This window comes from Scleropages formosus, chromosome 18, assembly GCF_900964775.1.
Source record: "Scleropages formosus chromosome 18, fSclFor1.1, whole genome shotgun sequence".
In the NCBI taxonomy this organism is placed as follows: Eukaryota; Metazoa; Chordata; class Actinopteri; order Osteoglossiformes; family Osteoglossidae; genus Scleropages; species Scleropages formosus.
In genome coordinates, this window is record NC_041823.1 from 20,867,898 (window position 1) to 20,892,120 (window position 24,223).

At 49.0% G+C, this 24,223-nt stretch overlaps 2 protein-coding genes across 5 annotated transcripts in view; one reads left to right on the forward strand and one right to left on the reverse strand.

Moving 5' to 3' along the window:
- Positions 1-2,240: 2,240 nt before the first annotated feature.
- LOC108922212 (trypsin-like) lies at positions 2,241-4,327 on the forward strand. The gene is made up of 6 exons (XM_029260199.1): positions 2,241-2,280; positions 2,761-2,911; positions 3,067-3,165; positions 3,276-3,436; positions 3,710-3,846; positions 4,178-4,327. Exons 1-6 carry the CDS (start codon positions 2,241-2,243, stop codon positions 4,325-4,327), a joined length of 738 nt encoding a protein of 245 aa, XP_029116032.1.
- A 439-nt stretch (positions 4,328-4,766) lies between these two features.
- Positions 4,767-24,223, reverse strand: part of cblc (Cbl proto-oncogene C, E3 ubiquitin protein ligase) — a 33,783-nt gene continuing 14,326 nt past the window's right edge. Inside the window, exons 1-14 of one of the 4 annotated variants that reach the window (XM_018732245.2) lie at positions 17,344-17,419; positions 16,280-16,959; positions 10,170-10,316; positions 9,874-10,030; positions 9,637-9,758; positions 9,226-9,363; positions 8,977-9,064; positions 8,606-8,737; positions 6,873-7,070; positions 6,543-6,692; positions 6,000-6,058; positions 5,624-5,704; positions 5,379-5,425; positions 4,767-5,209 (exon numbers count right to left, since the gene is read on the reverse strand). In XM_018732245.2, the coding sequence (XP_018587761.1) occupies positions 5,100-5,209; positions 5,379-5,425; positions 5,624-5,704; positions 6,000-6,058; positions 6,543-6,692; positions 6,873-7,070; positions 8,606-8,737; positions 8,977-9,064; positions 9,226-9,363; positions 9,637-9,758; positions 9,874-10,030; positions 10,170-10,316; positions 16,280-16,692 (1,842 nt within the window). In that variant the 5' untranslated portion in view covers positions 16,693-16,959; positions 17,344-17,419 and the 3' untranslated portion in view covers positions 4,767-5,099. Of the gene's footprint in view, positions 5,210-5,378; positions 5,426-5,623; positions 5,705-5,999; positions 6,059-6,542; positions 6,693-6,872; positions 7,071-8,605; positions 8,738-8,976; positions 9,065-9,225; positions 9,364-9,636; positions 9,759-9,873; positions 10,031-10,169; positions 10,317-16,279; positions 16,960-17,203; positions 17,302-17,343; positions 17,420-24,223 lie in introns of those variants that run through there. The other 3 variants (XM_018732247.2, XM_018732244.2, XM_018732246.2) reach the window with 3 other exon arrangements.

Genomic DNA, 24,223 nt, shown 5'->3' on the forward strand with positions numbered 1-24,223 from the left:
TTTATCTTCCGTACTCCAGCTGTCTCCCCCGCTCTTTCTAAAGCAGGTCACTAGTTAATAAGTTAATATTGTCAGCTTTACATCTCTTATGCAGCCCAATAAACACCTTAAATACACACACACAGAGTCTGAAACCGCTTGTCCTAACTTAACTTGGCAACACGGCGCAAGGCTGGAGGGGGAGCGGACACACCCCGGACGGGACGCCAGTCCATCACAAGGCACCCGAAGCGGGACTCGAACCCCAGACCCACCAGAGAGCAGGATCTGGTTCAACCCACTGCACCCCAAACCCCCACCTTAAATACGATTCATCATTTCACGCACACATTTTCCGCATATATTAGCCATGCGAAATTCATTGTTGCACAACTAATGGTCTGCTGTGCACCGCGGTGTTGCATCGTGGTGGGCGATTGTCGGGCTACTCGCCTGGTCTTCATATTAACATTTCCCCACGGTAACGCTCTCAAAAGCAACGTGTGGCACAGGACTCAGACTATGCAGACGATACTGACTTACCTGGACCTTTCTTCCAAGGGAAACAACATATCCCAGACATTTTTCACAGGGAATTCAAAGAGCTGCTTTGGGGTCAACAATGGAGTGAAACACAGTAAATGCTCTATTAAATTATGATCTTAGGAAGGCTGCTTAGAAGGGGGTTGTGGTGGTGCAGCGGGTTTGGTCAGGTCCTGCTCTCCAGCGGGTGTGGGGTTCGAGTCCTGCTCGGGGTGCCTTGCAATGGACTGGCGTCCTGTCCGGGGTGTGTCCCCCTCCCCCTCCAGCCTTGCATTCTGTATTGCTGGGTTAGGCTCCGATTTGCCATGACCCTGCTCAGGACAAGCAGTTGCACACATTGTGTGTACAGTTGTTCACATAATCATGGGATATTAAGGGCTGGACTGATTATCAAAAAGAAAATGTCACAGTTGTTCCTGATAAGCGAAAACAAGGGTTGACCTGAGTTTGTTGCATATTGTGCCAGTGTTACAGTTGATATCCTCCAAAAAAAAAAAAGCAGAGACGTTTATTGGCATCAGTTCAAGGACAGGCTTGCGTGAGTCTTTAAATGAGTACCTCTCTGTATGTGGGTGTGTACCGAAATGAGTCAAAGCTCATAACCAGACGGCACTTCGGGTGAGAAATGGTTACATCTGTCGTCGGCGCCTCTCAGGATTTTCCATTGTGTTTCTTTGTAGTAGCACAAGAAATAGAGCAGTTGTGTTGCTCTTGACCTCCGTTTGACAGTCACTCTGTTTGGTGTGATTTGCATTCATGTAAATGGAATCTAAATAGCAGCACAGCTGTTAAGGAGGCACACGGGTACCGGGAGGGTTGCTGATTCAAGACCCGCTTTCTCTGTGGTCCTCGTTCGAGGAGGTGCCGAGTTATTCCAGTCAGAAACGTATAAATGGCTTACACGCCGTACTGCTTTGAATAAAAGCATCAGCTGAGCAAAACGAATGATGACTGATCAGTTTACACCAACTGGCGCCCTGTTTTGAGCTTCTTCGAGCTTTTCCAACGAGCTCACTTTGCTCGCATCTGACACTTTGTCCCGATTAAATCATAGACACGTTATTTTTAAATACCGTACGGCCTGGTGTGCAGAATTAACTTTAACAGTGTTTACATTTGTCACCCACCAGAACTCTTTTTTTCTCAAATGACTGGGCTGCACAAGATGTTATTGGAAAAGCTCTCTCTCTCTCTCTCTCTCTCTCTCTCACACACACACACACACACACACACTCACATCATCTGAAACTGCTTGTCTCAAGGGGGGTTAAGCCAGAGCCTAACCCGGAAACACAGGACGAAAGGCTGGAGGGGGAGCGGACACACCCCGGACGGGACGCCAGTCCATCACAAGGCACCCCAAGCGGGACTCGAACCCCAGACCCACCAGAGAGCAGGCCTAGGACAACCCCGCTGCACCGCTGCACCCCCCAAGTGGCAAAGCTCCTAAACACAAAAGAATAAACATTTTCATCACTTTCGCCAGCGCAGGTTTTCTTGGCATTTGTGTGTGCGTTCACGCCCTGCGCGTGGGTACGTGCCCTTGGCTACCATATGTTCCCAGCAGCCAGTGCCTGCTACACGCAGGTAAACCATTAACTACGTTGTGTGTGAGCGTGATTTCGTACGAGCGGCGTGGGGCGGGTGGTCCTCGCAGGCTATAAAAAGCGGTCGGTTTCTCGATTCATGGTCAGAGAGCAAAGCCTTCGCCGGATGCCATGAGACTACTTGTTCTGCTCGTGTGGGTGGGAGCTGCTGGTAACAGACATTCATAACACTCCGTCATAACAAATGTCTTGTGAGGATGACAAGCGTTCAGCTAATGGCATAAAAAATACCTAATCCCAAAATCCGTAATGTCTGATGTATCTGAAACAAAAACTGTTAAAACAGCCGTTACGCTTCAGGTGACAGCAAAGTCGTGGTGTGAAAGTGATGAGACGTAATGCGTTAGTCAAAAGTTTGAGTACACCCGGGTATTACTCGTATGGGACGAACTGGGGAGAAGAGTGGAGGAAAAGCGACGAGTTGCTGCAGAAGGGCCGGGAAGACGTGACGACGGTTCTCTGGTCGCGCTTGTTAGCCGAATGCCGTTGTGGGAAAAATCAGCGCCAGCAAGTGTACTCAAAGGTTTGACTGGTACTCTACCCGTTGCTCCGAAGAGCAGCGACGCTTCTCAGAAATGTGCATCTCTGCGGTCGTATGTAGCGCGCGTGTGCCGCCTCCTCTCTCTTCCAGTGGCTGTTCCCCGGGAGGATGGCAGGATCATTGGGGGGTACGAGTGCATCCCTAACTCCAGACCCTGGATGGCGTCTCTTAACTACGGATACCACTTCTGCGGGGCGGTGCTCATCAATGACCAGTGGTTGCTCTCTGTCGCCCACTGCTGGTACAAGTAAGTGTCACATGGGACCGTGTCTTCTTCCGCAGGGATCGACTTGGGTCGGCGTCAGTAGCCAACTGGGACATTTCGTGACTATGCTAATCTCAGACACTTCTATCTAAGCACTGCCGTTCCGTATCCTTTCCTGCCACCTTTCTCAGTCCTTATGCCATGCAAATCATGCTGGGGGAACACGACCTGCGAGTGTTTGAGGGCACCGAGCAGCTCATGAAGACTGACACCATCATCTGGCACCCCAGGCAAGCGGCTCAACCTGCCCGTACACTCCTGCTCCACACACCCTCCTAAAGCCCGACATTTCGGGGTAACCACGTTCCGCCCTCCTCCCCTAACCCGTCCCCTGCTTTAGATATGACTACCAGACCCTGGACTACGACATCATGCTGATCAAGCTGTTCCACCCGGTCACCATCACGGATGCCGTGAAACCCGTCCCGCTTCCCAGCGGCTGCCCCTACAGCGGCGTCCCCTGCTCCGTATCCGGCTGGGGCTACACCGACACCGAGGCTAGTGAGTAACCCCTACACCCGCCATCGAACTCTCAGTCCCCTGTTTCCTTCTCTTAATAGCAGCATCTGCTGCAGTTTTGTCATCTGCCTTCTGTGGGGAACCTCCGTCTTAAGCCCGGTTTCTCTTGAAATCGGATTCGGTTTATTTATCCGCACGCGTGGCAGCAATGTTACGCGTTACGCTATGGAAATGACTCAGCCAGCTGCTGCGCACGCGCTGCTGCGGTCACGTTGGCCTGTCGTTCTGATGTGCGTGCCTCCGCGTGTCTCGCAGCCACCTCGCCCGCCCGCCTGCAGTGTCTGGATGTGCCCGTCTTGGATGACAAAGAGTGTCACAATGCCTATCCTGGCATGATCACCCGCCACATGTTTTGCGCCGGTTACATGGACGGCGGCAGGGATGCCTGCAACGTAAGTAGAGGTCGGGGCCGGCTCACCCGTTGCTCCACTTTTTCCAGCCTGCAGCAGATGCAGCCGCTCGCTGCATTGACAGGTGGTTTCAGTGGAGCCATTGAAGTGGATAGAGGGTGCGGTGAATGCTTCCTCCTTGAGTTTCACACTGACATTACCCCATCACCTACGTACACCAAAGAGATGCTATTTAAGTTGACTTTCAGCTTCCTTCCTACAAAGGCATGACAAACGCAATATATTTATAAACAGGTAGTCTCTATTCTCCTCTATGAATAGCACAACTGCGTCCTCTCTGAAGGTCTCGTTTTTTCCTCCCGCTCTCTCGCAGGGTGACTCGGGAAGCCCCCTGGTGTGCTTGGGCGAGGTGCACGGCCTGGTGTCATGGGGTCAGGGTTGCGCTCAACCCGGGTACCCCGGTGTCTACACCAAAGTGTGCGAGTTCATTCCTTGGATCAAGGAGACGATGGACGCCTATTAGCAAAGGTCTTTCCTTCATCCTTCACGCTTCTGCTTCGCTTCCCTCCCCGTTCCTTCTGGCTGCCACATTAAACCTCGGCCTTTTTCTTCTACCATCGTCCTTCGCATTTTTACCCTTTCCTATTTTAAAAATGTGGAATGAAACAAACCATTTGCAACAGATAATAAAAGGGTTAGTAACACCTCTTTCGATATGGCATTCTTCTAAGAAACATTAAAATAAAATCTGCTCCCCCCCCTTTTTGGACAGTGTGTTTTATTATCTAAAGCATAATGTGCTGGAGGTCTCCTTCGATAGAAACTTGCTGAAATAAAGGAAGAATACCGATGAAAAACGTGTCTTCTGGTTCCGTACGTGATCCACATTCACCCGTTTTCACAGTTGTGCGTCGCTGAACATCACAGCAACTCGTGCAAGAAAAATGGAGTGCCTTTCGACGACAAAATAAAGTTTATTGCATATAAGTCAGTTATAGCCTTTCCAGAGTTTTGTTAGAACTTCTGCAAAGGGCATTTAAACCATCGCACCGCCATCACGATGCGGTGTGCGTAGAATGAGTTAATAATCCAAAGCTATAACACACAGCAATATATTGCAGAGACAGCACTGAATGTGAGGGTTTGCTCTTTCAACACTGAATTTGATGGGGACAGGATCACATTTGAGCATTCTGGGTGACTCTGATTATAGACTCCTTGGTCCTTCCACACCAGTGCAGTAGCCCCAATGGTGCCTGCAAGTCTCCCCAACAACTCGACGTCTCTGGGCGATGTCAAGATGACAGAGCTCGCTCCATCTCTCTCCGCCTGTACCTCTCTTTCGACCTCTCTTCTGCTTCCTTTTCTTTGCCCTCCACCGAAGACCCCAACCAGAACGCGAGACCTGTCGGGTACAGAGAAAGCGAACGGCTTCCTGTATCGGTTCTTCCAGTTTACCAGGTTTTTGGCACAAGATCTGGGGCAGCTCAGAGGATGCGAGCCTCTCCAGTTTTCGAAACGTCCCCCGTGACCCGAGCAGCACACCAGCAGCCTTAGATACTCATTGCCCCTACCTGACTGGGAGGACGATGACCTGCTCATCCCTGCGATGATCTCATCACTGCAAAAAACAAAGCATCACCTCTGGAACACTTGGCAGGGGGAAACAACTTCGGCACCTAAATCTGACAAGCGAAGACCGCATCGCTCCATGGACGGTGCGATATTTTATTTATTGCATTGCGCCGTGGATGCATTTGTGCGAAATCGCTGATCTGCGTTGCCTTCCAAGGGGTCGAGGCAGGGCAGTGCATCTCACCTGCTGGAATGAGAACGCGGTATTTGGCTGTAACTCCTGGAGCTCTCCTCTTCGCTGCTGGAGCTGTCGTCCCACGAACATCTGGGTTGAGAGAGACAAGGGGAATCCTAGTAACTATGAGTTACGTTTGCAACAAAACAAACAGCACACCCTCATTTCGCAGAACTTGTATGGCAATGGCGGTATCCTTCAGACCTCCTACTCCTCCACACCTCCGCTTCAAAGGCTACACTGAAACCACCTGTCAATGCAGCGAGCGGCTGCAACTGCTACCGTCCATAATCGTGAACAGTAAAATGCTTCCAATATGCTCTGAAGTCCTTTGATAGCTGGCATAGATGATCTGAAAAGCTCCATGTCTTGGGCAGGATCTCACCTGTTTCTGGCGATGGCCTCTTGGCGCAGTCTCTCCACACGGGGGCTATAGGCAACCTGCTGGCAAAGGACATTGTCACTGCATCAAGCTACAAAGGCAGTCTGAGCTGTCCCGTTTCTCCCGTGCTGCTTGGTCCACCAGCAGTCACAACGAAAGAGCGCAACCGTCGACACCCTGCTCATCGAGTAACTTCACATTCGCGCACAAACTTTTGGTAGCCCTCCCCACCTCGACTCCCTCCCTCATTCTCCGAAATCCTAGCGTATACCATTCCCTGGCTTTCTCTGCAAATCAAATATCGGTCGACACCCCGCGATGATCTTGGAATTCACAATGCAGCAAAGCTGCTGCGGTGGCACTTTAATCCTGAGATCGTTTGTAGAAATTAGGGATCCACACAATTATGAAAACGAAGGAAACCCAGAATAGGACAGTATCGTATTTACGGTAGAGATGTGGTGTTAACGCTTCCGAGGCCGAGGGCATCTGCTGGGCTCGGCTACAAAGCATGCAAAACGCACTACAAGCCTTGAGCGCACTTACAGCAGAAGAGTGGGCTTCTTCAGGAAGGTGTTCAGTGGGCAGTTGGAAGGTACGTCTCTGGATTGGGCTGGGGGAGTAGCAGGTCTGTTTTGGGGGCAGAGGTGGGGGTCTGAGGCCCATAGGAGGCTGTGCGCCCTCCAGAGATGACAGCTGTGTGGAGGAAAAGGGGAGAGAAAAACAGACACAATGCGCCATGGAATTAGCATGGACTTTGATCTCCTCCCAGCTTTAAAAATGATTGTTTCGGGAGGCAGAGTGTTTACGGTAATGTGTTTCTGTTAGTTAGCGCGCTCTCTCGGAGACTTCACACACAAAATTAAAACTCGCTACCTTCCTCATGGAGGCCAGCTGCTTCATCACCAGCTCCACATCCTCCAAGTCATCATCGTCATCATCCTCATCCTCGTCTTCAACCTCTTCCCTTGCTCCTGCATTTGACCTCCTGTCCGGCAGGAAGGGCTCGATGCAGATGGACTCTGTCTCTCTGATGTCACAGCGGCAGTATGGGCAGGTATGGCCATCGGACCTCTGAAGGAAAGGGAGACTGGTGTGATGAGGGCTGAGTAGATCAAGGACCTCCAGCACTTCCATTGCTCACATCACTGGCACGTGAAGAGTGAGCACAGAGAAGGGTATGAAAGTCTATGGAAATAATCCTTCTACCCATCAAATTAGTCAAATTAATGTTTCTAATCTAATCTTTTTTTAACCTCTTCTCCTTGTCAGGGTTAGTCTGACTCTGTCTCACTGAAAAGGCGAGTATGCCCTGGACAGAACATCAGTCCATTGCAGTAGGACCGCATACGCACACTCATTAAGCAGTCACACGCTTCAGGCAGTTTAGTGTTACCAATTAATCTGAAACCTGACTCTGGGCAGTGGGAGGCAACCAGAGTACCCGGAGGAAACCCTTGCAGACAAAGGGAGGACATGTCAAGTCCGCACAAACTGAGCTGGATTCAAATCTATGCCCGGGACCATCGCCAGTGGCGTGAATGGCGTTGAGGATTGCAGGAGCCCGCACCTGGAGTCGGCCCACAGACAACCCCTGGTTCAAAGAACCATTTTCAAGTTACTTAATTATTTAGGCATGAACAGTTTCAGTGGGGATTCCCTTAGAGAGGAGGAACTGCTGACTGTGAAGTTAACTGTAAATTTCATCAAAATACTTAATTTAGCTACAATTTCATTCAAGACCCCCCCTCGCAAGTTTTCTCTAAAAGGGCCTGAATTTTGAAACGCAACGGGGTGTGGTGGCACAGCAGGTTTGGCCAGGGCCTGCACTCCGGTGGGTCTGGGGTTCGAGTCCCGCTTGGGGTGCCTTGCGATGGACTGGCGTCCTGTCCTGGGTGTGTCCCCTCCCCCTCCAGCCCTACGCCCTATGTTGCTGGGTTAAGCTCCAGCTCACCGTAACCCCACTTGTGACAAGTGGCTTCAGACAGTGAGTGTGAGTGAATTTTGAAAAGTTAACCTACTTATTTTAGGGGCAGTTTCTTTCAGGACACCCTCCCCTCCCTGAAATCAATTTTTCAAAGTTGATTTGAAAAAGTCTGGACTAACTTATTTTAACTTAATTGAGAAGCCAGGGCGACGTTCTTTCGGGGAGCCCAGTATTCCTAGCTACGCTGCACCACCTACCACCCGCTGCACCACTGTGCCACTATAGCACTACAAACAGCATCCCCTTTATCAAGACTTGTGCAACTGGTACGATTTTCGGTCCAAGAATCTACCTCCATCTTACCGCAGTACTGCCACGGGGAACATGTAGAAGGATCACAGGGCGTGACTTAAGAGACAGCTCTTAAGACAGCTCTTGTGTTACCCCAACAGGAAACAGCACTTTGTTTCTTAGAAAATCATTAGTACGTGTGGCTGGCCTACATATCGGAATACTGAATGATTTGAATAGAAAGTGCAAGTCACGCATGAAGAAACACGGGGACAGGTCGGGGGGCAGGGCAACATCGCACAGGTTCAGATGCCCGGGACAGGCCTACTGCGCGGCAGGGAAGGATGAGCAGCAGAGAGCAGGGTCTGAGAGGACAGATGTGTGAGCTCACCCGCCACCCGTTGAGACAGAGCTTGCAGATCAGGTGTCCGCACGGCTGGATGCGCGTGTCCTTGTCTCGCTCTGTGCAGATCTTACACAGCTGGAAGGTGCTGTCAATGTCACAATAGAGCTCGTACTGCTCCTAGGGGAGTAGAGGGACCGTGGAGTAAATCATCAAACATGCAAACACACAAGTGCGCAAAATGACTGGCAGGTCGCCGGTAAGAATCACAGCGAAAGCTCTCATAAGTGTACGTGTCAAGAGCGGGCTTTTACACGCAACGCAAAGAAGGGCTGACTGTGCTAGATGCAGTAGCCGAGGGCGCTGCTGTTTTTCTGACCCTGCGACAGAAACGAAGTGGTAAAGAGCTGTATAGTTACCGGAGTGACCCTGACTTTGGCTCTGGAGGCTGGCTCACACAGACCGGTCAAATCAGGGTTGCTGTCTCGGCCGTCCGGGTACAGGTAGCTGAAGTCACAGAGCGTGCGGCGTTACACCCAAACATGCAGACGCGGCTCAAGTTCCCTCCGAGCAGCACGACATCGGCTGCTTCGCTCAGACCCTGCCGTTAAGTCACACCACGCATTATTCGGCGTAAAACACGTGAAAAGCGAGGCTCGTGCACACACATGCCCTCACGGAAACCCTTGACCAGAGCCTGGCAGAGAGGCACGTTCTGCGGGATCGTTTGCACGATGCTGCCGTCCCAGGTCACATGGCCGATGGCCCACTGGCCCATGTGGGTGCAGCTCAGGCGGAAGATATAGCTGACGGGGGCGGGGGGACAGAGAAACACGAACCTGGTCAGAGATCACCGCTCAGATTTCTTCCTCATTAGGAAATGCAGACAAATCTGAATAATGTCTACTGTCTAAAAAAAAAGTTTCAGGTTTTGATAGGGAAATAAGCTACGGAAGGCAGCTAACGCACTGTGAATTTCCGTCGGCATTCACGTGCTCTACGGACTATCCTTTTACCTCGTCCTCTGTCCTCCATCTCCCATCTACACTTCTTTCTCTCTCCCACTCCTTTCTACTTACCTGCCCGGCTGGCGGGAATAATTCCCCAGGCGGGCCCGGACCTGGTCGTAGGTGAGAAACGCCATGTAGCCAGGGTGAGTTACGGCCAGCTGGTTCCAGTTCCTCAGCAACGATGACCATGGCTGAGAAAGACAGACGGAGAGAGACGGAGAGTGCGGCTTTCGGCCCGTACGGTGCGGCGCGCGTGTAGCTACGGCAAAGAAATGCAAGGTGCAGAGGGACGGTACGCTAAGGCACCTGGAAGAGCCTGGTGAAGATGTCAAACTCGAAGACTGACACATGGTCGTTGCAGGTGAGGTCCACCGTGGACTTCAAGGCCACGGCTTCCATGCCGTCTTCAAATGCGTGAGCCCTGCGCAGCTCCTGCTTAAAAATGCCCCACGGCACGATGCACCTTAGGTAAAAAGACGAAGAAAGGGATGCTTTCGTGCACCGAAAACGCATTTAGAGCGATGCTTTAGCACGCATCACACGTGTCGTGGAAGAATCAGACGGCGGCTCCCCGGCGGAGGCGACGCGTCTTCGGAGCTCACCGGTCTCCGAACGCCTTCCTCCAGAACTCGCCAGCTTCCGCTTTCGTCAGCCTGTAGATGTCGCCCTGAAAGTGGCCTCCGGGGAACAAGGCCCGCATTTCACAAAGCATGTGACTGAAGAGCAGCGACAGCTTGGTCAGGAGTCTCCTGCGGGATGAAGCGAAGACGGGGACAAAGTGAGCGCCGCGTTAAACGTCGCGCGCGTGCGTAGCTCTGAGAGCCACGTAGCCGCTGGCTGCCACCCGGCTGAAAGAAATAGCTACGCGGCACGTGGAAAAATTTCTTCTCTGATCTCTGTTCACCTGCAACACCTTAGCACGCGAGCACTTCCTTAGAAACAGGGACACCAGCTGAGCCGAGCTCTCTTTGTACGGTTCTGTAGAGACTTTCTCGCGGTTAGGTCGCTATAAACAGGAAGTCTCTGCGTGAGTTTCCTGTCCTGACTCGGCGAGCCCGAGTGATGGAATTTTCCGTCGGTCACTGACCACCTCGCTCAAAACTAACCCCAAGAATAGATATGTTATCACTCCGCGCGTTCAGAAAGCCCGCCGACCTGCGCCGTGCGTTCTCTCGCTCTTTTCACATGCCACAGGGCTGGTAGGCGAAGCGCAAAAACGATTTCCTCTGAGCGCAGCGTTTAGCGTATGCGGCGTTCATCAGAAAACGTATCGCGCGGTGTTCGGAAACGTTCGGAAAGTTCGCCGCCGCACGGCCCGGGCTCGACATTCCGTTCAGGCGCGAGGTTTGAAACACGTCTCCGCTCGTTAGGGGACGTCGGCCGAAGAGGAAAGCTACGCCGCGGCACGGGGAACGCCTCGCGAAAGTCTGACGTGCTCCCGTTTCATGCCTTCTTCGTATACATTTCCTTCTCTTCCGCATCAAAGGCCCCTTTTCATCATCTCTCTGCCCCTTGTCTAATGGTTTCCATGACTAAGTTGGGTGGCAGTCGTGCAGTTCTCTACTTTCGCACCGCAGAAACTGCGCCCTCTGAAACTGCAGTGCCTTCGGCCTTCATTTCTACAAAGGGGTGACTTGCACGCGACCCGCAGCCTGCCTTCCGACAGCACCGGCGAGGAGATTTTTGATTTCCGAAGAGATTTCGCCGAAATGCAACCGCTTTAAAAAATGCGCTTTTTTAGGAATATGGCTTCAACGCGGTCATTTAGGCGTCGCCTTCGCCGGCGCGGGGGGGGCGGGCTAATGTCGGCGTTCTCCGCGCACGGCCGTTTACTTTCACGGAGAGGGAAGAGTTTGAGGAGGGAACGGTGAGGCCTCTTCACGATTTATGCAAAATATGCAGAGGCGATAATGGCAAAGGCGAAGGAAGAAAGAAAGAGGAAGAAGGAGACTGTGAGCGTATGCGTGCGTGACTGTTTGCGTGCCGTGGACGTACATTTGTTCGTCTGAGAGCGTAATTGATATCGACGTCCCCTATGGATTGCGAAAGGAGTCAACCTTACAACCCTGTTATGATATAGAAAGTTAGGGGTTGGCCCATGAATGGAGGTCCCTCGTTTGAGCTGTAATGCACAGGCAGTGGTTTTTCTGTCACAGCCCACAGGGAAGCGGTTCAGAGGCACAAAGGACAGGCGGAGGAACAAGGGGAAGGGGGGAGAATAGGGGTTGGCGGGTTTTTTCGACCTGCCCGTCTCGCTCCCCAGCATTTCGCCGAGCCTACATTCCTGGCTTCCTTTGCTGCGGATTCGCAGGCAGCTCTGTGACCATCAAAGTAATCTGAACTGAGGTTTTGTGCATCATTCTTATATCTAACTATATATCCATATAAGCACTCGTTTTAGGTTTGGAATAAACACACATCCACCCACCCTGAAGCTGCATGCCCCAAAGAGGGTTGCGGCAAGCCAGAACCTAACCTGGCAGCACAGGGCACAAGACTGGAGGGGACACACCCAGGAAGGGATGCCAATCCATCACAAGGCATCCCAAGTTGGACTCAAACCCCAGACCCAACACAGAGCAGACCTTGACCAAACCCACTGCACCACAATGCCACCACACCCTGTGCAAGCTTAAAATATTTGAAGAGTATTAAAATGAATAAGGGGTGGGTGGGTGGCCGGCTCCCGCTCTCTGGTGGGTGGACTGCCTTGTGATGGACTGGCGTCCCGTCCGGGGTGTGTCCCCTTCCTTTCCAGCCTCATGCCCTGCGTTGCCGGGTTAGGCTCCGGTTTGCCGCAACCCCACTTGGGACAAGCGGCTTCAGCCTGTGTGTGGAAAATGAAGAAATAAAATTATTTATTCTTTGCTAAGTAAAATTTTGTCAAACTGAAATGCTTGTTTTTGGCTTTTTTTAGTGGAAAAATACTATCAAAGAAATCTGCGTTTCAGTATAGCCTGACATTACGAAGTCTGGGATGTCGGGTGACTTCAATCAGTCTTAGTTGCCCCATGCCAGGGGGGTAGTTGGTAGCGTAGTGGTCAGCGCTCCTGCCTTTGCACCTAAAGGGTGCAGGCTTAAATCCCACCTGTTGCTGTAGTACCCTTGAGCATGGTACCTACCCTGAATTACTCTAGTAAAATTCCCCAAATGGAAAAATAATTGCAGCTTGCTTACTCCTGTAAGTTGCTTTGGAGAGAAGTGCCAATTAAAGTAATAAATGTAAATATCAAGAGCTGCATAACAACTCTTGGATGATGCCTTTGCAAAGCGCACACACACTTTTCTGAACCACTTGTCCCATATGGGGCTGCGGGGAACCGGAGCCTACTCGGCAACACAGGGCATAAGGCCGGAGGGGGAGGGGACACACCCAGGACGGGACACCAGTCCATCGCAAGGCACCCCAAGTGGGACTCGAACCCCAGACCCACCGGAGAGCAGGACCCGGTCCAACCCACTGCACCACCGCACCCCCTTCTTCAAAAGAACATTGCACGTGAAGAAAAAGAACCAGAAGAATACTGATATCCAGCTGATACCAAAGTTTACTGTCTAGCACTCTACATAAAGAGACTAATAGTGTCAGAAATGGACATGATCCTGTAGACTTAAGTCGTCAGGTTAAGAGTCCAACACTCTGGAAACTACTGATTGTATTCTGGCAGCGTATTGGACTGACACAATCCCGAGACGGAGACATCAACAAAAAAGTTCTCCTCCACAAGACATGAAAATTCCACTTAAAAATATCCCAGTCTGGCATCGCTTAACGGTAGAAAGTATCGGTGACCCTTCTCATTTTTCCGTGTGCGTTAGGCGAGCTACAGTAATTGTGTTAAAGAGTCAGAAATGGGACACAGTGCTGTCATTATTAGGACACATGTAACAGAGAAAATTTGTAAATTCATTTGTTTTTCACTGAAGTATATTGTTTCACAACCATTTATTCATAAATTATTAGAGAAAAAAAGTTTTAGTCTTTATATCTCAGTTAAATATGCATTTCTGAGATCTGCGTACACTTTTGCTGTATGCCTATATACTGTACGCATGTTCTTTCGTGTAGTTTAACGAAAGATTTTAGACCTGGGACAAATAACCAATATGCGTTCCTACGCTTCCAATTACTCGATTTCCCCTTTACAAACAGAATTTTATAGTTCAGATTGAATTTTGCTGCAGGAACTCATAGTAGTGGGAGTGTGTTTTAAATAATTTGTGTTCCATTTTGTGTGTTGTGTTTGGAAATGTAACCCTGTTTCAAAATCACAATGGAAAGTAACCACAATCATCATACCATGTTTCAGAAACTGAACATATACATAGATTTGTATATATAAGCTTGGTATTATTTGGTGACATCTTATATCTGGGGGATATATGCTTTATGCCAGCAATTTATACCCATTCATAGGATGCGTGCAAATTAAATCTAAAAAGGCTAATTTTTATTCTGTGGCAGGGTTAATTTTTTCAGCATTATTAATAGTTATCTGGCTTATCTGACTAATTCTTGGACTTGAAGGACACAGGTTCTACTCCCACCTCCTATTGCGATGCATTTGAGCAAGTTACTTACGCAACTTGAGTACGTCTGTTTAAATGGGCAGATAATTGTAATATTGCAAAATGACTTGTGGAAGAGTGTCAGTTAATAATAAATGATAAATAACAGTAATTTGTTCAGGAGGTTAGGGTGAAGTCATGCCTAAACACAAAACGTAACTCATTTTGACAGCCGTTCCTAATGGAGGTGGACTGCTTGGCTAGGGAATTTAGTGAAACCGGTGAACTTGTTTCAAAAGCATCTTCAGGGAATCACTGTCACGTGTTAAATCCCAGTGTTGTGAGCCATCGAGCCAGATTGAAAAGCCAAAATCATAGAAGTTTTTTTCTACAACCTCCTGAAGCAGACATGTAAAATTTCAGCATTCCAGAAATGGGGTCTTAGAACTTGTGAGCTGTATTATTTCATCAAGCGTACAAACCCTACCCATTGTCAAGCAAACATTTTTTTGATGAGGGGATATTTATTTCCTTACTAGGGCCAAACAATTAAGCTGGACAACTTCTGAAAACTTAAAAAAAAAATTAAGCCTGTACAAGGAAAAAAAGTTCTAGCTTTTCTCTGATGTCACAATCTTTTTTTTTTTTTTTTCCGAACTTATCTGTATCATCTAACTTCATGGAATTGTTGAACGTTATTTGCAAATTCAAGAACTCGGCAGTTTTCAGGTCTGCTATTTAATAACAGGCTTTATCAGCATTTATGGTTTTTGCCTTGCTATTACAGCCGTCACAGTTTGTGCCTGCATATGCCGGGGCTCAAGAATTGTATGCTTAATAGTTCATTAATGTGGCTGTGCGGAGTTTACGTTCCTGTGATGTTCGAACAACGCCGAATTGCCCGATAACATCGAGAATATGAAACACAAATAAAATATAATGAATTACACACAATTTCCTAAATGCTCAAATCGGATCTGAACCATTTGCTAAATATCTTTAAGTACATAGTAACGTAAGGGCGTACGCAGCTGTAACGGTTAATATTTCGAAAAGGTCCCTTTTCGAAATAGTTGAAAGAACTGATCGCGGGACTTGCTAGAACATTATGTTGGTAATAAGGTAACAAAAAGGTAAACTGCACCAGAAAAGTGAAGCACGAGGAGGGGATGGAGGATGGATTCGCAGTGACACGGAATACATGGGTGCCAGAAAGATGCCCAGTTGAGGTGGATGCCTCTAGATCAGCGGTTTTTCAACACATGGTCCTCACTCTGGTACATCCTTCAATCCCAGAAGGTGGACTTTCCCACACCCTTCCGTACGATGACATCATTGTCGCTCTCGTTGTTGCTTTATCGTTGTTTTGTCGGGACATTTTACAGGAAAAAAAACTGCCCGGGATACTCGGGCTGACAGCCTTTGGCTTCATCAAGACTATGTCCTCTTTATCCGATGCAGGGCGGCATAAAATAAACATCAAGAGGGTGCCGATAATGTCTTACATACTCCAAGGTAGCTCATCTGAGCGCTGGAACTGCATGAAACTCGATGGCGAGAGCATCGTGAGACCCATCCTGTAGAGCCCTACCTGGGGTCTCTGCTCTGATCACGTTTCGTTATCTACTATTCCTACACTACTGTACATTTACCAAGGGTTCAGATATATCGGTGACTTTTACACATATGCGTTTTGTGTTTCTATACAGTTCTAAGCAGTCGCATTAACTTTGACAGGAATACGTTTTTATGTCGAATACAGCAGTAAATGGGATACGAAATAGCAGTGAAATAAGTGCTTTGTCTTCTCATTTGCTCACAGATTATACTGGGTGTTATGATAATAGCCTTCATTTACATCCATGTGGGTAGCGGCAGATGTCTTTTGGTTATTAGACCGTGACCTCTGGTTAACAAGTATTTGCAGGCCTGCTGCCCGGTCTGTGCTCGCTGTTGTGAAACGGATTTTATTTATTTTTTTTTTTAAATGGAAAAAGGAGTATTTTGAATATCCCCCAGAAGCGAGCTATCACCGATCGTGCCGACGAAGACGATCCCGAAACGAAAAGAAGGCCTTCTTCCTTTCGGCATCGCGCTGCCGCACCGTACGCAGAGCTCATTTACGGCGGTACCGGCTCGAGATGTGGGCGAAGCACGTCCGAAAGAGCACTTGAGCAGCGTGGAGGTGCTGCTGGGATCTCACCTGTAAGTGGATGTCTCCTGAAACATCTTCTCCCTGCCTTCTTTAAAGAGGAGAATGGCTCTGTCCGACTTGTTCAGAAGGTGTTTGGCGTGGACCTTGAGGTACTCCCCCTCGTCGCCTCGTGGGATGTAGCCCCCAGTGCCGTTGGCCTTGACCTCCCTGTAGGGTCCCCACACCTTGGTAAGCAGGGCAGCAGTCTGGGACACCAGGTCGGGCAGGTAGGGCGGACTGTTCTTCAGGGCCAGTCGCGGGTTGGTGCACAGGCTTTGCAGCTTGGCCAGCTTCTTTAGGACTTTGTCCAGCAGCCGGTGGTCGGCAGCAGTCATGGGCTGGGAGCTCACCTGTAGGCTCAGCTTGGCCAGGGTGCGCCTGGGGCTTTGTCCCGCTCCCCCGCGGCCGTCCGCTGCTGCCATGGGTCACGTCTGCCTCTGAGTGTGCGGATCCACTTAGGCGCGTGCCCTGCGTGCGAAGGCTGCCGGCGCTTCAGTCCGCGTCTACGAGCGTGCGCCTACGTGTGCTCCTGTCTGCGTGTGCACGTGCGGAGGTGACCCTTGAACTCTCGCCACTCTTGCTTTGGGACTGTCAGTAAGTCCTACGAAATCCATGCAAAGAACAGAACGTCTCGCGCTCGCAGAGCTTCTTCGGCGTCCCGGTGTTCAGTCCCAACGCACCTCTCGTGCCTGTCAAAAACGTAAAGGAAAACGCGTGAGGGAGGATGGACTTCCTGCCTGAAAACAGTGGAGAGAACACATTGCGTTGAAAGGCAGAGAAAGCTAATAAGAAAAAGACGTTTGCGGCGGCGTGGCGATGAAGAGCGGCTTCTGCCGGGGAGGTTCGTCGAGATCTAGACGAACGTGTCATCGCGGACGAAAATGAACGAGCCGGTCAAGTCCCCTGAATGATAGAAAAAAAGCAAACGACAACCTGCGAAGTGCGGGACCGTCCTAGACGAAACGACCTGTTGATCTGCTTTTTCCACCGCTGAATGAGCGAGAAGACACGATGCAGAGGTAGAGAGCGAGAGGCCGACAGAGCGAAAGAGAGAGAGAGAGAGAGATAACCACCTCTGTTCTCTCGACACGCTCAGCCCTGCGCTCCCCACCCCCTCCACCCAGTGCTTCACACTCGCCTGCTCTCGCAAGACCTTCCCTCTGCACAAGCTCTCCGCTCTTCTGCGGCAATTTCTCGCAATTTCTCATGCCCTTGAGACAGTGGACCGCCCAGCGGGGCCGCGGGACTCTCGCCGCTTTGCTGTCGAGGGGGTTGGGGGAGGGGGGGTGAAGGCACAGCAGATCCAGCGCCTCGGTTTCAGGCCCCTTCAACGCTTCTGTCCCGGGCCGCCCCGGGGGCGAGCGCAGCCTGGCTCGGCCCTCTGCCGCGTTTCCGCGTTACGCACAAGCGAACCAGTTTGTCCGCTTTGCTTTTAAGAAGGCGGAAAGAAGCGGGTAGGCATACTAAGGTGGCGACGGTGAGGAAAGGCGAGAGAAAGAAACAGCAGTGAAGAATTAGGAACGAAACTTGAAATAAAATAGACAAGAACGGAGCTGGGATTTTTTTCAAAAAAATAAAAAATGGTTAGGGCCACAGTTTACCGTGAAGGATAACATCCAAGCTTTTGAGCGAGGAACTTCGGTTCTGTTTTTTATCGAGCGTGTGCAGTAAAAGCAGGCATCAGAAAGATCAGAAATTTACATAATGTGCACTCATGTGCAGTCATCACATCCTTCTCTGAATCAGAGCTCTCGCTTTGTTCTTTATAAATTCATACATAACCGCACTGCTCGACTCTCCGTAATTCTCTTTCTGCTTAAAATCCAGGAAAAATGAATGGCGCTGGTGATGAAACATAAGCACGGCGGCTAACGAAACATTTCTTCTGAGGGAAAAACCCCGATAGCAGATTTTTTCTTTTTTTTTTTTTTTTTTTGGTTTTAATTTGTGCATTTAATTCACCTTCATCGATTTATTCATATCGCATCACTGCCTAGTGGAGACGATTTAAATTGCGTCTTGCCGAATAAACGACGCCATCGGACGGATCTGGTTGTGCCACACAATCGATCGGTGACTTTGGTCAAGTCAAGAGCGTCAAGAGAGGCTTTATTGTCATTTCAACCATGCACAGCTGGTACGGGACACAGTGAAACGAAACAACGTTCCTCCGGGACCGCGGTGCTACATAAAACAATGCTGAGATACCGACACAGTCTACATAAAGTGCACATGTGGAAAATTCATGCAACAGCGCTAGACATTTCAACGATTACTAGGGCGGGACGAGAGGGGCGATAATGGGCAGTTCGGCACCGACCGGTACGCAAGTTCGGTCCCCGGGTGTTGAGGAATCCGATGGTTTGGGGGAAGAAACTGTCACACGGTGGGGCCCGAATGCTTCGGTACGTTTTACCAGAGGGCGGGAAGGTGAAGAGTTTGTGTGGGGGTGCGTGGGGTCGCTCGCAATGCTGGTGTGCGGTGTAAATGTCCATGATGGAGGGAAGAGAGACCTCGATGATCTGCTCAGCTGTCCCCACTATCCGCTGCGAGGTCCTGCGGTGCGAAACGCTGAAATTTCCATACCAGGCAGTGATGCAGCTGCACAGGATGCTCTCGATGAACCTTCTATAGAATAATGTGGTGAGGATGGGCGGTGGGAGATGGGCTTTTCTCAGCCTTTGGAGAAAGTAAAGATGCTGCTGGGCTTTTTTGACTGTGGGGGTGGTGTTGAGGGATCAGGTGAGGTTCTCCACCAGATGAACACCAAGGAATTCGGTGCTCTTGTGGAACGCCACGGAGGAGCCGTCGATATTCAGCGGAGGGTGGACTCTCCGTGCTCTCCTGAGGTCAACAACCAGCCCTTTTGTTTCGTCCACGTTCTGGGACAGGTTGTTGGCTCCGCACCGGTCCGTTAGTCGTCCGTGTGCCGACTCGTCGTTCTTGCTGATGAGGCCACCACGGTCGTGTCGTTGGCGGACTTGATGATGTGGTTCGAGCTGTGCATTGCTGCACAGTCGTGAGTTGAGCAGAGGGAACAGCAGTGGACCGAGTACACAGCCCTGGGGGACCCCGGCGCTCAGTGTGGTGGTGTTGGAGACACCAGCTTTATACTGCAGTTAAGTTTTTTGCTAATAAAATTGGAAGTGAGCCTGGTCATCGAAACAAAGCTGCGATGGCAACTATGTGGTACTGAAGAGCTGCAGAACCTGTCCTCCTATTCACTCTCCTCCCAGAGCAGTTCTGAAAGAGCCCCGTTTGCGCCCCCTGCAGTTAGTCTTACGCCACAGCCTCTTTTTCTTTCCGTTCAACTTGGAAAGATGAAACGCGCATTTCTCCAGGGCCACGATCACTTGAGCTACGCGAAACGACGCAGAGAGCAGCGCCTCATGAAAGCTGGGAATTGCGGAGACCTGTGGCACGGTGGCGCAGCGGGTGGCACTGCTCCATTCACATTTATTCATTTATATTTATTTATTCATTTGTTTACATTTATTCATTTAGCAGACTCTTCTCTAATCGATGCGACGTACATCTCAGAGAAAAGTACAATGAATGAGTACATTACATAAACAGAAGAACAGAGCTGGGTGCAGACGCGTGATTATAAATTACCGTTACTTTGTCACAGTTTGCTATATGAAGCAGTATACATCACATGAGTAGCGGCATACGGTTTATACATTATTTTTTGGGTGGCACGGTGGCACAGTGAGTAGTGCTGCTGGTGGTGTGAGAGGACATGGTTTCGATCCCCGCTCAGTCTGTGTGGAGTTTGCATGTTCTCCCTGTGTGAGTTTCCTCCAGGTGTTCTGGTTTCCTCCCACACTCCAAAGACATGCTGTTCAGGTTCCCTCATTGTGTGTGAGTGACAGAAAGAGTGTGTGTGTTCTACTGATGTATGGATGAGTGACCCAGTGTAAGCAGTGTTTCTAGCAGTGTAAGTCTTTGGGTGCTCTGGTTTCCTCTCACACTCGAAAGACATGCTGTTCAGGTTCCCCCACAGTGTGTGAGTGACAGAGAGAGTGTGTTCCACTGATGTATGGATGAGTGACCCAGTGTAAGTAGTGTATCTAGCAGTGTAAGTCACCTTGGTGAATAAGGTGTGTGGGCTGATGACACTACATAGAGTTCATTGGAAGTTGTTTTGGAGAAAAGCATCTGCAAAATATGTAAATATTCATTTAGCGGATGCTTTTCGGGTACCAGGCGTCCGCGGAGGAAGGCCGGATCCAAAGGCAGTATCTGTAGCTACTAAACTACCAGCTGGTCCCATTATTCTCTTCAAATTAATTATTGTACAAATTGTTATTTACAGATTATTAAACATAAACAGTTACATGCTTATCAAGCACTTATGAGAGCAGGGGGAAGGGATGAGTTTTGAGACCCTCCCTAAATGTAGAGCAATTCTGATTTGGGGGGGAGGTCATTCCACCACATTTACATTTACTTTTGGGAGTTCTAGTGCCACTGACCAAACTGGACTCTCATCCTGGTGACAGCACAGTCTCCGCAGGTGTCTTGCTAACCACAGAAAATCAGTGTGTAATACTTCCATTTACATTTATTCATTTAGCAGATGCTTTTCGCCAAAGCAGTGAACATCACAGAGAACAATAAAAAACTGTGTTACATGAACATAAGGGGAGATTTGGATGCAGAAGTGCGATTCTAGAATACAGTCATTTTGTCACATAACACGGTATTACCAGTGTAGCTCACTGTTAGGAACTGTATACAGGTTTTTTAAAATTATGACACATATGAAATACACACACACACACACACACACACATTGGCTAAAACCGCTTGTCCCAACTGGAGCCATGGTGAGCCGGAGCCTTACCCGGCAACACAGGGTGCAAGGATGGAAGGGGAGGGGACACACCCAGAATGGGACGCCAGTCTATCACAAGGCATCCCAAGCAGGACTTGAACCCCAGACCCACTGGAGAGTAGGACCCGGCTCAACCCACAGCTCCACCGTGCCCCTCTCGCGTGTGAAATAGTACATGTTTATTAAGCACATAGGAAATCTGGGCAGAAGTGAGTCCAAAAGTGGTGGGTCTGGAGATCCTTCTTAAATTCAGAAAGGGATTCAGCAGTTCTGAGTGAAAGAGGAGACAGAATTGAAAACCTCTGTGCTTTTGATTTTGGACCTTTAATGGAACCACCAAGCGGGCAGAGGTGGAGGAGCAGCAGTCTGATTGGGGTGCAACAAACGATCAGGTCTTGTAGACATCAGGGAGCAGATCCGTTGATGGCTTTCTAGGTTGTAACCAGAGTCATCAATTGATCTGGGCCACTATAGGAAGCTATGGGCCCTCACAGCTCCTGGACTCTTGGTTCAGTTGTGGGGTTGAATCTCTGTCCATTTAGTTCTTGGATATATTTACATTTACATTTATTCATGTTACAGATGCTTTTCTCCAAAGCGACGTACATCTCGCTTTGGAGAAAATACAATAAAAATACAATGTGTGCATTAAATGCACAGAGAGAAAGAGACGTGGATGCAGACGCATGATTCAAAAGTACAGTTACATTCCGCCATATGAATATGAATAGTTTCTTTGTGCAGTGCGAAGATATGAGATGCAGGTCAACGGGCCACTGAACTGCCCTTTCTGAGAATGTGCACACAGTCACTCCCTGAGGGGCTCACTTCCTATTAAGGGTGGGCCCTTGGGTTATTAATAAAGCATGTATGGAGTTTTTTGTTTTTTTTTTACAAGGGAGACCTTCTTCATAAAGCTTAAAATAACAGTATTAATGATTATGTTTCCGTTACATTTATGCAGATGTGTAATCCAGGAACAGATACCTCTATACACACAAATTGTCTGAACCGCTTGTCCCATATGGGGTCACGAGGAGCCAGAGCCTAACCTGGCAACACAGGGCAAAAGGCTGGAGGGGACACACCCAGGACAGGACGCCAGTCCACCGCAAGCAGGACTCGAACCCCAGACCCACTAGAGAGCAGGACCTGGTTCAACCCACTGCGCCCTCCGATACCTCTATACTACATTTATATTTATTCATTCAGTTGACACTTTTCCCCAAAGTAGGGGAGATGTGGTGGCGCAGCGGGTTTGAGTGGGTCCTGCTCTCTGGTGGGTCTGGGGTTTGAGTCCCGCTTGGGGCGCCTTGTGATGGACTGGCGTCCCGTCCTGGGTGTGTCCCCTCCCCCTCCAGCCTTGCACCCTGTGTTGCCAGGTTAGGGTCTGGCTCGCCATGATCCTGCTTGGGACAAGTGGTTTCAGTGTGTGTGTGTGTTTTCTCCAAAGTGACCTACAATGTTAAGCTACCTACAGTTTTTACCTAGTTATACAGCTGGGTAATTTATTGCTAGAGCAATTCTGAGTTATTTGCTCAAGGGTACAACAGCTGGAGGTGGGAGCAGGAATGACAAACCATGCATAGGGCTTTATGTTCTTTTTCTTAATCAGAATTCTTTGATATGAGTGTTTTTTCTTTTCTCATGCAATATCCTTAAGCTGAACAGAAGAGTTGCTCTCTGTCCCGGATCTGGAGAAATCCTGCGTATCCTGGTTCTTGAACTCAGCTTTTAAATAAGCACATTGATTTATTGCATCACATAAATGTAATATAAGATTAGTTTAACACAGTTTAGATTTCTATGTTAAACTAATCTTATATTGCATGATGCTTTTCTCCACAGCAACATACACTGAATGATCCATTTATACAGCTGGGTAATTTTACTGAAGCAACTTAGGGTAAGTACCTTGCTCAAGGTACTATACCTGGAGGTGGGAATCAAACTTGTGACCTTTGGGCCCAAAGGTAATAGCTCTAGCCACTACAGTACCAGCCGTCCCCGTCAGACCCTCCCACGAATGATTATAAAATCTTCAGTATTATGTGGACGTTCTTTGTCATCTGGATTTCCATAAATCAATAGGGTTCAGATACTGGACCATAGATGTAATAACATGAAAGTTGTAATTACCTATTAATAGTATGTCATGTGCATTCTGTTCTGTTAGATGGCACATACAGAGGTCAATAAGGGAAACAGTCTGACTTATACTTCGCTCATCTACTAACAGCCGCATCTTTTACTTAAAAAAAAAAAAAATTCAAAGCAAAAGGTCACGCTGTTGACAGAAGGGGTTTACATTTCTTTACAATGTGGAATAAGCTTTAAAGGTCTGTTGTTTTAATCATTTTCATCGTTGTGTGGGCAGGTCAGACAAAAAATAAATATGAACACATCACATAAATTTTTCCTTATACGTATTTATATTTAAATACTAAGCAAAAGTGTAATAGTTTTGAAATAACTTCAGCCATAGGCAGTTTAAATGATTTATACTGGTTTTATTTAATACACACACACACACACACACACACACTTCCAGAACCGCTTGTCCCATAGGGGGTCACGGGGGACCGGAGCCTACCCGGCAACACAGGGCGGAAGGCCAGAGGGGGAGGGGACACACCCAGGACGGGACGCCAGTCCGCCGCAAGGCACCCCAAGCGGGACTCGAACCCCAGACCCACCGGACAGCAGGACTGCGGTCCAACCCACTGCACCACCGCGCCCCCTGTCTTATTTAATACAGTTCAGATTAATTACAATGTTCAGTTATACAGCGACAACGAACGGATTGGAACTTAGGCCCTCTTATTTTATGTCTTCAGCAACTGCTCCTCTGCTCTGATTTTACGATGTAAACAGAGGTAACTCTTATGTGGAAATAAAATAATAGCTGTATTCATTGTTTGATTTATAATGTATACTGATACCTGCCTTACCAAATGATGATCAGTCTTACACACATGGCAGAACGATGGATCGCATTTCATTAAAAGCAGCTGTTATTATTATGTCTTTCGGGTGTTTTAGGGAATTTAACACAAAGTCTCAGCATCTGTTAGTCCCTATGTACCTCAGTGTATCTGTGGAAAGTCCCAAAT